The sequence below is a fragment of the Benincasa hispida genome, chromosome 9, assembly GCF_009727055.1.
Source record: "Benincasa hispida cultivar B227 chromosome 9, ASM972705v1, whole genome shotgun sequence".
In the NCBI taxonomy this organism is placed as follows: Eukaryota; Viridiplantae; Streptophyta; class Magnoliopsida; order Cucurbitales; family Cucurbitaceae; genus Benincasa; species Benincasa hispida.
This window is the reverse complement of record NC_052357.1, coordinates 85,661,919-85,676,463: the sequence shown is the minus strand read 5'-3', so window position 1 is coordinate 85,676,463 and position 14,545 is coordinate 85,661,919. Positions and strand designations below refer to the sequence as shown.

At 33.8% G+C, this 14,545-nt stretch overlaps 1 protein-coding gene across 4 annotated transcripts in view; it reads right to left on the bottom strand.

Moving 5' to 3' along the window:
* Window positions 1-7,496: 7,496 nt before the first annotated feature.
* The window catches only part of LOC120085591, a 25,806-nt gene continuing 18,757 nt past the window's right edge, over window positions 7,497-14,545 (bottom strand). For 3 of the 4 annotated variants that reach the window (XM_039041646.1, XM_039041649.1, XM_039041648.1), the window contains exons 6-10: window positions 9,894-9,978; window positions 9,717-9,800; window positions 9,464-9,565; window positions 9,288-9,386; window positions 7,497-7,967 (exon numbers count right to left, since the gene is read on the bottom strand). In XM_039041646.1, coding sequence (XP_038897574.1) covers window positions 7,857-7,967; window positions 9,288-9,386; window positions 9,464-9,565; window positions 9,717-9,800; window positions 9,894-9,978 — 481 coding nt within the window. In that variant the 3' untranslated portion in view covers window positions 7,497-7,856. Of the gene's footprint in view, window positions 7,968-9,287; window positions 9,387-9,463; window positions 9,566-9,710; window positions 9,801-9,893; window positions 9,979-14,545 lie in introns of those variants that run through there. The other variant, XM_039041647.1, reaches the window with a different exon arrangement.

The following is a 14,545-nucleotide window of genomic DNA, read 5'->3' as shown; positions in this document are numbered from 1 at the left end:
AATTAAATTCTCTCTTGTTAATTTGAACACTTCAAACTAACCCAAAAATTGATTCTCAACATGAATCTATTTAGCTACCAAGGGGACCTTATGAATCTATAGCTTGAAGCTACAACAGTACGTGGGTAACTGACTAAACTCTTTAATCACGATATCCACCATCCGTTAACTGTCAGACATTCCACTAAAGACTGATAACTGTACTCTTCGCACTACAGATATATTTATGTGTCCATTAGATATAACCAATCAACAATACGATGATCCTTCACAAATCGCTTGTAAGTACAACTGGGCCAATTTACCGTTTGGCACTTGTAGTTACATCTAACTCCTTAAGTACCATTGATTCCTCTAATGAATAATACATCATAGTCCCACTATGAGTGAACTCTTTTTGGGTCAAAAGAAGATGTGACACCACATTATTCAAGCCTCGGAATCAGCCCTTAAGGGAGCAATTTATCTACTTACCCCTTGCTTCGGGGAAGGAGTGAATTCCGTCTTGTGTAGCTGAGTTTCCAGCTTTCCAATCAGACGAATCCCAAAAGTGGTAGGTTTGAGTCAGCGATCTGGCCATTTGCGTCCATGCAAATCAAAAGACTGCCCTCATAGGCACAAGTTCCTAACTCACTCAGGATTAAGGTCATGTTACCTATGGTCATCCTAATGAAATGAAAGTCTTTGTCATGAACAACGTTATATAATGAGACTAAACATTTCGTGGTCCGGTCTTATACAAATTCCTTTTTATAAGATACCCTCGCTCGCATGTCTATACATGAATGATCATGATAAAATCATTTGCAACACTTTGTAACACTTGTAACATCTACAAAGTGGGTCGTATCCGTAGTATCACAGGATAAGGTTTCTCTCCTTTATCCATATACTACAAACCATTTAGGTTATCACTTAAAGCACGATCCACTTGTATGTCTCCACATACATGCTAAAGTTACAACGATAACCAGGGATCCTAGTTTATTGGTTTGTGGTTAATGCAACTAAAATACCTCATATTTCATAGACTGAAGTGAATAAAATATTTCATATTATAAATCACAAAAGGTTTGTTCATACAGATGTTTACAAACTATAGAACCCTACGAGGTTTAGGGCATCAACTCTAATATGTTGTTCACCTGAACCGACCTTGCGCCACTTGCAACTCACGCTGTCAGGAAGAAGAAAAAGAGAGGAGGAAGAAAGAAGAAAGAAATTGGGGTCCAACAAATTTTCTTTTTTTTTTTTTTTAAGGAATATCAATGGGCACATGGGTATGAAACCCTAGGCTATACATCAGGGAGAGATAACAAAAACCTAGGTTTATTTTATTATTATTATTTTTATATAAAAACCATGGATGATGTCTTAATGGTAAATATTGACCTCAACATCGGTAAAAGTTTGTGGTTTATTGGGTTATTTTTCAAATAAATTGAATGTAGAAAACAACAGTGTAATATAGCCTACAATTAAGGCCTTGTATGTTAAAAGCCTTAAAGAAAAATGTTTGGTACAAGGTTTTGAGTCTAGTTTCTATTTGGTTTCTAATATAAATCCTTAGTTTTGTTTTATTGGTTAATTATGTTTAAGTTCTCTTAGTTATGTATTTAAGCTCTTGTAAGTATGTATTTATGATGTTGTATTAGTTGAAATGTATGGAAGGTCTATTATGTAAGGTTAAAATGAGAAAAATACTCTAAGTATGGAAGGATGGGCTCTCGGGTGAGATAAAGAAGAGTTAATACTTAGAAGGAAACAAAGAGCTCGATGTGACGAAGTTATGTCAGGCTATGTGGTCATACATGTCAAGTTATACGACCAAAAGTCCAAGAAGGGGACATTGTGGTAAGTATAGCCATGTTGTATATGAGAAGTATGAGACCAAAATCATGTGAGACTGGAGAAGCTCAATGTAGGCAGTGTGCGAGCGACCAAGTTGCCTAAGCAAGCACTCCAAGAGGATGCAAAGGTAGTGTATGTTAGGAGGGTCGTGAAGTAAGTATCGGTCGAAAGGCTTAGTTAGCAAATGAGACGGTCGTGGATTGATGCGATGATGGTGTCACTCATGCGATGCGATGAAGTAAGTTAAGGTAGTTAACGTGGGAAGGCTATTCAGGTAAGTCTTATTAGGAATACTTAAGATAAGAAAATGCGATGTTGGATAGGAGTATGCGATGACCAAGAAAGGGCTTAAATGATGGAAAGCCCTAAATAGTTTAGCTTAATCATTTAGAAAGTGGACTAAATAGCACATTATAAATATTAACTTGAGGATTAGCATGCCAGGCGGCGTTTAATTAAGACAATCTCACATGTAAGTCTAAGTATAAATAGGCATTGCGAAGAAGAAAACTATTTTGCCAAAATTTTCCTACACTTAAGAAGAGGTGTTGTTGCCATTTGAAAGCTTAGAAGAAGTTGAAGAGGTTCACGACAAACTCAAGAGATCAAAGGGATTTCCAACCTATTCAGAAGAAATTAATGCTCAAACTCTAAGGTAAGAAGAGTTAGGATGTTTACAAGCAAAAAGAAAATTTAGTTCATTCATGGCTAGATTTTAAGTTATTGAATTTAGAAGTTGAAATCTGGAATGGTATTGTGGATGAACAAGCAGACAACTACATCTGAGGGATAAGCAAGCAGCTGACTAGACAAGGAATGTGACGAAGCACCTAGGTAACAGATATTCATCGTATAGGCACAAGGTATGTCTTCGTGACTTCCCTAGCACCCGATAGTGAGGGTTGTCTATCTAGGGGCAAGTAGAAGGTGAATTGGCTAAGTATAAGCAATGCAATGAGCTTAGTCATGATGCAATGAAATTACAAGTATGTAGTGACATTAAATTTATGTGTTAAGCTAAAAAAGGAGCCGGTGATACTAACCAAAGGACCTTTCCTTATTTCTAATGAGTAGATTTACAAATGTTTTTCAGTGTATAGTCAGTTTAACATGTTGTTTTATGCCAATACATGCTTTATACTTATGTTGATCGCATGATCCATGATTTCAAAGAATGAGGTTTTAATTGTAAAACTAGCATGTGATTTTCATAGGTTTATGTTTATATGATGAAGCACGATGATTTCAGCAAAGGAATTCTATAAGTATGTTACTGTTTACAAGGAACTATGTGATGACATATTATCATGAAACTTTAATCATGTTATCTTAAGTATTATGTGTTTTTTTTCATGAAATATTTTTAAATGTTTTTGTGCCTTGTACAACCCTACTCCAATGTTTGTGCCGAAGGTATGATAAGGTACCTATATTCCAATTATGTTAGGAAACCTTGACACCGAAGGTATAGTAAGGTGGTCAGGTTTCAATTCAGCTCTACGTACACGTACGACCTATATTATTGATGTTGATGAGATCAAGGAAAAGGGCTCTCTCACAACTAAGGTTATTAGAGATCAAGCAAAAGGGCTCTCTCTCATGTTCAGGCAAAGGAGTAAAGGTGCTTTACAGAAAATAATGTTAAGTTGTAATTCAGGGTTTTCATATGTGATGATTTCTTGTTAAGTTTTGTTTCCAAAACCTGAAAATGAGAATATAAATATTTTATGATAAGTCTGTTTATGTTACGTATGTATGAAGCATGTTTCTTTTAAAATAGTCACACACTGAGCATTTTAAGTTCATACCTTCAAATGTTTTCCTCCAGTCAGTCGCTATTCAAGATCTTTTAGTATTTTGGAATTTAGGTTGTCCATTTTGTTATGTTAGACCATAGTTTTGTCTGTACATGTCATGTGGTGAAAGGGTAGAATATGGGTCAAATTGTTGTTGTATTAAACTTAAGATTCCTAAATCTATTAATGTATGTTGGATTGGTAGTTGACTAGCAGTATTAAACTTAAGATTCCTAAATCTATTAATGTGAAGTGGTTTAATGACGAGATTATGATAAGATGTAGAAATTTTGAACTGTTAATCAGGTTTAACGAGTGCTAAGGAGACAATTTCACAGGAACAAGTTGGACAATAGTTGTCATAAGAGGATTAGTGACTGCTGTCTTCACATCCCTTCTCGGATTTAGAAGATAATCTAGGAGGGGATTTTGCATCTAAGTTTTAAATTGCTACACATTTAGTCATTGAATTTTGAATTTTGTTTCAATTTAGTCCCTAAGTTTTAAAATGTTATAATTTTATCCTTGAGACTTGAGTTTTGTTTCAATCGGGTCCCTAAGTTTAAAGAATTTACATTTTAATCTCAATTTTTTATTAAATACTTACTTTCAATTCTTGACATCAATTTCTATTAATCAATTAAATATAATTAAGAAGTGAAAATTTAAATTTAATTTTAAAAGTGAAGAAAAGAAACTTAATTAATTATATTTTTTTAATGATTTTTAATTTATTAACATAAATTAATACTAAATATGAAAAATGAGTATTTAATAAATAATCGAGGTTAAAAGTGTAAATCTTGAAATACAGGGACCAAATTAAAGCAAAATTCAAATGTCAATGGTACAATTGTAACATTTTGAAACCTAAGAACTAAAATGAAACCAAACTCAAAACTTGATGACTAAGCCCCATTTGGTAACCATTTGATTTTTTGTTTTTGTTTTTGAAAATTAAGCCTATTTCATCCACATTTCTTATAATGATTTTCATCTTTCTTAACTACGATGGTTAAATTTTTAACCAAATTTCAAAAACAAAAACAACTTTTTGAAAGCTACTTTTTTTAGTTCTCAAAATTTGGCTTGGTTTTTTAAACTATTGGTGAAAAGTAGATAACAAATAAAGAAATTTGGAGATGAAAGTAGTGTTCATAGGTTAAATTTTAAAAAACAAAGATAAAAAATAAAATGATTACCAAATCGGACTAAAATAGTTGCCAAACAGGACCTTAGGAAAAAAAGGTACTTTTTTCTATTTTTAATCTATAAATTTCACATAATTCTACTTAATTCTACTTATTTTATAGCAAGGAATGAACAAAAGCAGGATGAGAAGTCTATACTACCACTAGATATTTTCTCCCCTGCGGACTATTTGATATCGATTTTAGAAAATGGTTAGAAATAGTCTTCTAAAGTTTTCACTTTACAAAACTAGCACGTTTTTTAAAAATTCGTTAAACTAGTTTTTTTTATCCATCTTGAGCGATATCAACCACCGAGATTTCGCTAAAAATTAATCTTTTCTAACTTATCAATTAATTTAGGTCTTCTCGGTAAAATCTCGGATAGTATTTAACACCAAGATTTTACTAATTTTTCCAAATGTATAGTCTTTCCAAATCTTATACCAAAACTTATATATATTTTTTAAAATTTCTCCAAACTTGATTATTTTTACCAAATTTTATATCAAAAGTTTACATAATTTTTCAATATTTACCCTAGTTTTGTTTCTACAATTATATTAATTTTCAAATTTCCAAATGAGTTTACCAATTATGATTTTTCATATGGATCTCAAGTTCACTAATTTTTAAATTTTGTAAAAGATCACATTTGCAAATAAAAAAAAAATTAAGATTTGGGAAAATATAAAGAATCTCGAATTTGCCCAAGATTTCACTTACAAAACCTAAATATATAGAATCTCGGTATTAATTTTGTCAGAGATACACCAAGATTCTTTATATCTCCAAAATTTTTCTTAATTTTGGTAAAAATTTTGATATTTGAGCTGAAAGACTAAAAAAATTAAGTAAGATTTGATAAAAGATTTGAAAAATTAGGTAAGATTTGATATAAAATTTGGAAAGATTACATAATATATAGAAAAATTGAAAACAATCGATAAGTTAGAAAAAGTTAAATTTTTATGTAAATCTCGGTGGTTGACCTCGGACGAGATAGACCGAGAAAAATTATTGTAACGAATTTTCAAAAAATATGCTAGTTTTGAAATATGAAAAGTTGAGGAGGTCATTTCTGACAATTTACTATCTATTTTCTATAAGTTTTTAGAGTTTAAAATACAAAGTTTTTAATGATAAAGTTTAAGGGCTTGTTTGATAGACAATTTGAAAACAAGAGATTCAATGAAAATTTATATTTCATGTTTTCATATATTTATTTGGTAGTGGATCAAAAATTGGATTTTAATTTAAACAATTGTTTAAAAAATGTGTTTGATGCTATACATTTATAAATCACAAAAGTGGTGGTAGTTATCCCCTAATATTTAGTTGATAATAAACTATTATCAATTTATGTATGAATATGACTTATGTTAAAAAAATTATATAATTATTATTTTGTAATATTATATATATATACGTAATACATATTATTTTTTTTTTAAAATGAGTTAGTTTATAACATGATATATTATATTTCTAAATGTTATCATCTTTATTTAATATAATTATGCATTTTAACATTGGATACAATGAAAACATAAAAATGTTGTTTTCAAATGAATTTAGATTATCTACCAAATAGGCCTAAATATATTACCAATGTATAAACAAATAGTTTCCTTTCATATTTGCATTTTCTACCGCATTTTGAAATTTACACTTAGAAAAAAAAAAAAAAAAAACAAACTTCACTTGCACATTTTTGTGTGATACGAGTAAACTAAATTAAAAAAACCGTGAGTTTTGCAAAGAACTTATCCTTATAAACCTTTTGTGATAAGGAAATGGTTAGAAATAACACGTTTAAATTTTTACCTTACAGAATTAGCATGTTTTTTGAAAACTCGTTAAAATAGTTTTTCTCAGTCTATCTCGTCTTAGATTCGCCACCAAGATTTTGTTAAAAAATAAAATTTTCTAATTTATCAATGGGTTTGGACATTCTCGGTACATCTGACCAGAATTATACACCGAAATTTGCTAATTTTTCGGTAAATCAATTTAGAAATTCATATAATTATGTGGATCTTAGTGTTGATCCAGGCAAAATAACATAGAGATTCTATATATATATCCCAAACCTTGCCAAAATTTAAAAATGACAGTACAATCATTTTGAATCAATTTGAAAAATTTATTTTGATAATTGGAACACCCATTTGAAATTTTGGAAATCCATCCCATTGTGAAAATATAAATTATACTAAAGATTTGAAAAATTACGTAATAATTTAATATAATATTTATTAAAAATAACCAAATTTTTGAAAAGATGATTTGATATAAGATTTGATAAGATTACATACAAAATTAGTAAATCTCGATATACTGAGACGACCCAAAACAACCAATAAGTTAAAAAAATTATTTTAAAGAAAAAAAATCGATGGCTAAACTTGAATAGATATATCGAGAAAAACGATTCTAACAAATTTTCAAAAAACACGATAATTTTGTAAGGTGAAAACTTAAAAAGCCATTTCTTACCATCTCCATTTGTCATCTCTAAAGTCTAATACTTTGCAATTATCAGAGTACTTCTGAGTTTTACTGTAAAATAGATAAGGTACATTTGAGGGCAACATGGGTAAAATCAAATTCAAATATTAAATAGATATTATAAAATTCTAACGTTTGGAACAACTCATTTCCTCTGTTTAAATTGTAGTAATTGTAATTCTATACTAAAAAGAAATTTTACACCATCTGTTGGGTACGTATGTACAATATAATATCCCTTTCTCCCCCTAACCTTGTACTTATATCAACACAATGTTACAAGAAAAGGGGAAAAATACAAATTAAAAATAAATTTTGAAAAGAGGACAAATATGTAAGCTGATGCCTGTATCTTCTATGCTATGTTAGCATTCAGATTGTTGACGATGCCACTTGAATTTTGGCGGAAAAAGAATGTCTAATATATCAGAACCTTGTGCCAGCCATCCTCTATTGACTATATATACAAAAATAAATGGGCACTACAAAAATGGTGGGAAGTGGTTTCCTAAGAATAGCGAGATTTCAACTTCTGCAAAAACTCCAATGTCTCAGTGTATGAAGGGTCAGTGCGGCTGAGGGGCTTACACGAATTTATGTGATCCGTTGATTCTAGCACCTGTACAGTGATCAAGCAAAGATAAGAACATATAAATTCGGATAACAAGATGCAAGTCCCAACAAAGCGAAAAGCTAGATCATTAGACAACCATTTAGATTCTATTTGGTAGCTATTTTCGTTTTTTTTTTTTAGTTTTTAAAAATTAAACATATTTTTTTCTCCATTTTTTACAATATTTTACATCTTTCTTAAGTACAATAGTTAAATTTTTAACCAAATTCCAAAAACAAAAACAAATTTTTAAAAGCTACTTTTTTTAGTTTTCAAAATTTTGCTTAATTTTGTAGCAATTGATAAAAAGTAAATAACAAAGGAAAAAATTTAGTAGTGGAAGTAGTGTTTATAGACTTAATTTTCAAAAAAAAAAAAAAAAAAAAAAAACCAAATGGCTACTAAATGGAATCCTTAGTTTATAAAAATTAAGCCTATAAATCCTCAATCCACCTTTAAATTTCTTGCTTTATCATCTAATTTTAGCCAAATTTTAAAAATAAAAAAATAATTTTTAAAAACTAATTTTTGTTTTAAAATTTGAGTAAGAACTCAAGCTTTGTACTTAAAAAAGATGCAAACAATTGTAAGAAACGGAGAGAAAATAGGCTTAATTTTAAAAATAAAAAACAAAAAAATGGAATAGTTACTCAACGGGCCTTAATACAGGGATACCAAAATATTGAGCTAATGAGAGGGATTGAGATGGGGAGAATTGGGGAATTATTCCATCCAAGATAAATTAGTTTAACGAACCAATAACTTTTGGCAGTTAAATCCTAGGATTGATTTTGAAAAATTTTGATTTCCATGCAAAATCAAATACAACCATCAAACATTCCGCTCTTAGTTATCGATACAACGCTCCTCCAATAAAACCAGAAAACAGGAAGGAACCCTAGAAGAAAATCGTATACCCAAAACAAAACCATGAAATGTAAAACTAAACATGCATTTAACTCGGATGAAAGTTGTAATCAGAAAGAATGCATCAGAGAACCGTATGAGGATCAACTCCAGAACAGCAATAGCATGCACTATCCACTACAGTTTCACCATTTTGCCCAACAGAGTATCATAAAGAATTCTGATCTGGAATATATTTAGGAAGAGAAATACAGCTTTTTACTCTTTTTAATAAAATTAGGCTACATAATATTCATGAAAACTAGATCTTCAGAAAAAAATTCCAGATCATATCAACAGGGAAAAGTCATTTGACAATTTTCATGGTATAAAGGTCCAAACTCCAAAAATAATAGCTGGTGATAATTGAAACTTATGTTCAGATTTCTGGATTACAAACTAATCATTAATCATACTTACAACTAGTTCGCCAAAGCCAGGATATGCGGATTCAATAGGAACAATTTCCATTCGGAAAGCCCATCCTCCATAACCTTCAACAATTGGGGTCACCTTCGTCTGCAGATGATCATAAGCTGCCATCATTCTAAAATATAAACACGAAGAAACATTGTATTTCAACTCATGTAGGCTACCTCACAGAAACTAAGGACCTCGAGCAGTCCTTTCTTATGGAGGTGGCGGAGAAAATCATTCAGCTCCACCAATCTAGGAGACCCACTTCTCAGCTCTCCTATCTGAATAACAAGAAATGTGATTTGATGTTAGTATATATATTGATGAGAATGTTAGCATAAAATTTGAACTAGTTCCCAAGAAAAGACGAGAAATCAAATGATTAGTTGCTTCTCAATCAGAGTCACTTCGTTAATGGAGTCAAATACTAACGGTAGGAGCAGGACGGAATACAAGACCCATTCGCCAAGGCATGTCTGCTAGTTTGCTGCCAAAATGTGGGCAGCTATAGAAGACCTGAAGTCAGTGGTCAACGAGATATGACAGATAAGAAGATTGAAGACGCATAGAGAACAAAGCAAGTAAAACAAATATTTTAAGTTAACATACAACTCCCACAGTATTCTTCACAAGGTTATCAATATTTTCTGTCTTGGCTTTATACAACATTTGCTTGACAACCAGGCCTCCCATGCTGCAAGTAAGAATGTTGCATTTGGTTAGAGGGTTTCCGTCACATGAGAAAAGAATAGGACAAAAAAATTATTTTTTTTGGAAAAGGAAACGATTCATTGTATTGTATTAATAAATAGATAGGAGCGAAAGCTCTAAGTACAAGAGAGTTATACAAAGAGCAAAACGAGAATACAAGTGCTTGTAAAAGGATCAGGAGATGCACCCGCACGTCTCAACTAGATTGACACTCCCTTAGCACCCTCATCATCTCCAATTCTAACCCATAACTGGGAGATAAGATAACAAGATTACAAAAAGAGGAGAAAGCCTAAAGAAACAACAAAAGTGAAAAACTAAGGATAAAACCAAAACAGTGGCCTGAAAATAATGGAAATATATAAAAAGTTCAATAAGTGTTGCTGAAGTCTGGAAATCTGGAAATGTTTAATGCCGATAGGAGGGGTTGAGATAAAGGCCTCCCAATTGAGGTTGAAATCTGAAAGGCTGTAGGCACGGAAAGGATCGAAAATGAGGCACTAGGAGGAGGCTTGACGACGGGCAGCTTCAAGGCAGTCTTGGCATCTAGTGGCTTTGTTATGGAAAATTCTTTGATTTCTTTCAAACCAAAGGTCTGCCAATAAGGCTTTTACAGCATTACACCATAACAAACGGATGGATTTGTGGGAGATGGGGCCGGCAAGGAGCTGAAACACGTTACTTTTGAAATCTTTGCACAAGGTCCATGAAAGATTGAAAAAACACAGCAGCTTATTCCAACACCAATTTGAGTAAGGGCATGTAAAGAAAAGGTGAAGGGAGTCCTCACTATGATGTAGGCAGAGTGGGCAAACTGTGAGGGAAAGGGAGGATGCTGGTTGCTTTCTCTGAAGGACTTCAGCTACATTCAGCTGACCGAAAAGCATAATCCAAATAAGGATGTTGACTCTTCTTGGACTTTTTGTTTTCCAAATAGCCGAGAAGATGGACTTTTCCAAGGGGAGAATGGTGTTAGGTGGCTTTTGAGGGATTTAACGGTGTATTGTCCATTGGTTGAGATGGACCACACTCTTTTATCAAAAGAGAGAGAAGGGATTCTACTTAAAAATTTTCTCAACAAGTCTTGGAAGACCAACACTTCTTCATCTTTAAGCGATCTTTGGAAAGTAATGGACCACAAAGCTATGTTATTGTCCCAATGATTGGCAACTGAGCCATTGGAGAGCATGGTGATTCTGAATAAGCTAGGAAAAAGGATGCTGAAGGGGGAATGTCCTTCCCAAGTGTCTAACCAGAAAGCAATTCGACTGCCATTACCAAGTTTGAAAGTGACAAGGATTCTACCTTAAGCCATGTCTTTGAGATGCTAATCCATGGACTTTTCAGACTTCTACCTCCTTTCCGTGTCGCATGCCAATCAAAAGCATCCTTACCATGAATACTTCTAACAACTTTGCCCCAAAGAGAGTTTTCCTCATTGAAGAATCTCCACCCACATTTAGCAAGGAGTGCAATGTTCATAGCTTTGAGCCCCCCAAGACCTAGACCACCATCTGCTAAAGGTTTTTGAACCAATTCCCATTTAACTAAGTGATTTTGCTTGCTGCCCTTATTGCCTTCCCAAAAGAAACTTCGTATTAACCTTTCCATTTCAGTTGCTACCCCTTCGGGCATAAGGAAGATGGCCAAGTAATGGGTTGGAAGGTTTGAAAGGACTGAGGTGCAAAGTGTGGCTCTTCCACCCCTAGATAGATTGAATCTTCTCCATTTGTCGAGTTTACCTTGTACTCTATCTAGGACCAGCTGCCAAAAGGAGGCTCTTTTTGGGTAGCCCCCTAGAGGCAACCCTAGATAATGGAAAGGGAGATGGTTAGCCGAAACATTTAATGAAGCTGCTGTAGTATAGAGCTCACTATCATCCACATTAATGCCATAGAGTGCTGATTTATCCCAATTTACCTTCTGCCCTGAACACCATTCAAAGAGCTTCAATGTATGCTTAAGTTTTGACAGCACAGTGCTGTCATATTTGCAAAACAATAAGGTATCATCCGCAAATTGGAGTATGGAAACTTGGACTTGCTCTTTGCCTACTAAAAACCCTTCAATGATGTCGGATTGGTTGAGTTTGGAAATTAATGCACTCAAAACTTCGCTGACTAAAAGATAAAGAAAATGGAAGAGAGGATCACCTTATCTAAGCCCTCTTGAAGCGGCCACTCTTCCCCTTGGTCTCCCATTAATGTAGACCGAGTAAAGTGGGTTTTTGACACATCCCAAGATCCATTCTATCCATTTCTAATTGAAGTTCTTGGGCCAAAGCACTTTTTCTAGAAAATTCCAATCAACTCGATCAAAAGCTTTCTCCATATCAAGTTGAAGGATCCAACCCTTCTTCTTTTTTCCTTTATACTCTTCCACCGCTTCATTGGCTATAAGTATGGGATCCAAAATTTGCCTTCCTTCTATGAAAGCACATTGGAATGGAGCAATGATGTCGGACATTACCCCTTTCAATCTCTCGGCTAACACCTTAGCAATGACTTTGTAGATTAATGAGGTTAAGCTAATGGGTCTATAATCACTTACCTTGATTGCTACTTTCTTCTTTTGAATTAAGCAAATGAAATTCTCTCTTATACACGCATTGATCTTGCCATTCTTATAGAAGTCATTAAAGGTATCTTGGAAGCTTGACTTGAGAATAGACCAAGATTTCAGCAAAAATTCAGTGGTGAAGCCATCGGGGCCTGGGGCTTTACTTTTGCCAAGGGTTTTTATGGCTGAGAGGATTTCTGTGGCTGAAAAATTATTTTGCAGGAGAAGATTCTGATTCGAGTTCACACAAGGCCAATCTAGATTTAAAGGGAGATGCCTCTGCCCTGGAGATTTTAGATAAAGGTTGCTGTAAAAGTTGAGTATTAGGCTTTCAATTTCTGCACTCGACTTTGTTGGGACCCCTTGTTCATCAACTAACTCGTTTATAAAATTTCTCCTCTTTTTTGCTGCTAAGAACCTGTGAAAAAAGCTTGTATTCTCATCTCCCTTCTTAAGCCAGTTTAGTTTACTCTTCTGTAATAGGTTAATTTCTTCCAACCTATATAAGGCCATTAGTTCTGATTTTGAAGAAGACCAAGCTGCATAATCAGTGCTGGACAGTGGGGAATTCTCAGCAAGTGTACCCCAATTTTCTATTTCTGCTAGCAACCTCTCCTCTTTCTGTTTTAATTCTTCCTTATTGCTGTGATGCCACTGTTTTACTGCTATTTTCACATCTTTCAGTTTCTGATTTAATACAAAACCAGCCCAACCGTGTACTTTGCTGTCAAACCATGCTTTCTCTATAATTTGGATGCAATCTTTGTTGAGTAGCCAACTATTGCAAGACCTGAACAACGAAGAACCCCAACTAAATGATCCGGCTTCTAATAAAATTGGGTAGTGGTCTGAAAAAATCCGGGCTTGTCTATTGGTTCTAGAATTTTCAAATAACTCATCCCAACCTTTTGATATGAAGAAGCGGCCTAGTAAGGATCTTGAAACAGCGATGCCTTCCTTTGACCATGTAAACTCCCATTACTCAACCGGATTTCTATGAGTTTTGCTTGCTCAATGAACTTATTAAACTTTCCCATGCCTCTAGTGCTTCTACCCAAGAGAAATCTTTCGTGTGTCCATCTTGTGATATTAAAATCGCCACCCATACACCATGCGTCTTCACAATAAGCTACCAACGACAAAAGTTCTTCCCACACAAATTTTCTTTCTTTGTATTCAGTTGGCCCATATACATTAATGACCCAACAAGTCTTTTTACAATTAGTGTTGCATTTAATTGAGAGAGAGTAACCGCCTTTGAGGGTTTCTAATACTGAAATTAAGCTTGTGTCCCACATTGTTAATAGCCCACCAGAAGTACCAAAAGATTCAACGAATTCCCAATCAACATCTTTAAAACTCCACAAAGATAATGAAACTTGCATCAAAATTTTCCTTCTTGGATTCTTGAATTAACACAATTGAAGGATTAATTTTCTTTAAGAATCATTTAAGGACCAATCTTTTATTAATGTCTTTGAGACCTCTGGTGTTCCAGGATACTATCTTCATCTTTTCGAGAACAGTTATCAATGCCAACCAATGGTTAGTCCAATAATAGGCTACATTCAGTGACTAAGCTCAGAAGGTGTGCTGGGAGGTCAGAAGGGGTTGAAGGAAGGGCAGGGTTGGGGATTTTAGTCTCAGCAGTAAGGTCCTCCCCTGTTTGAAACAGGGTATTTAGGTCAGCAAGCAATGTTTCTTCCGGATTTGGCTCATCTTGATCTTCTGAATTGATAAGCCAATCGTTTTCCTCTGTACTGATACTAAAGAGAGAATCATGAGGGCAATCTCTCTCAATGATTGATTGATGTTTAGGGGTGAAAATAGGGATTTCTTTTGGTGGTAGTCCAGCCGGGTTGTAAGAGGGAAGAGAAGATGGATAATCTGACCTGGAATTAAAAGGCTGCTTTGGAAAAGAAGGAATTCTGGCTTCTTGGGGCTGGGAGGAGACTGAGCTGAGGGTGAGTCCGAGGCTTTTGGGGTGTTCC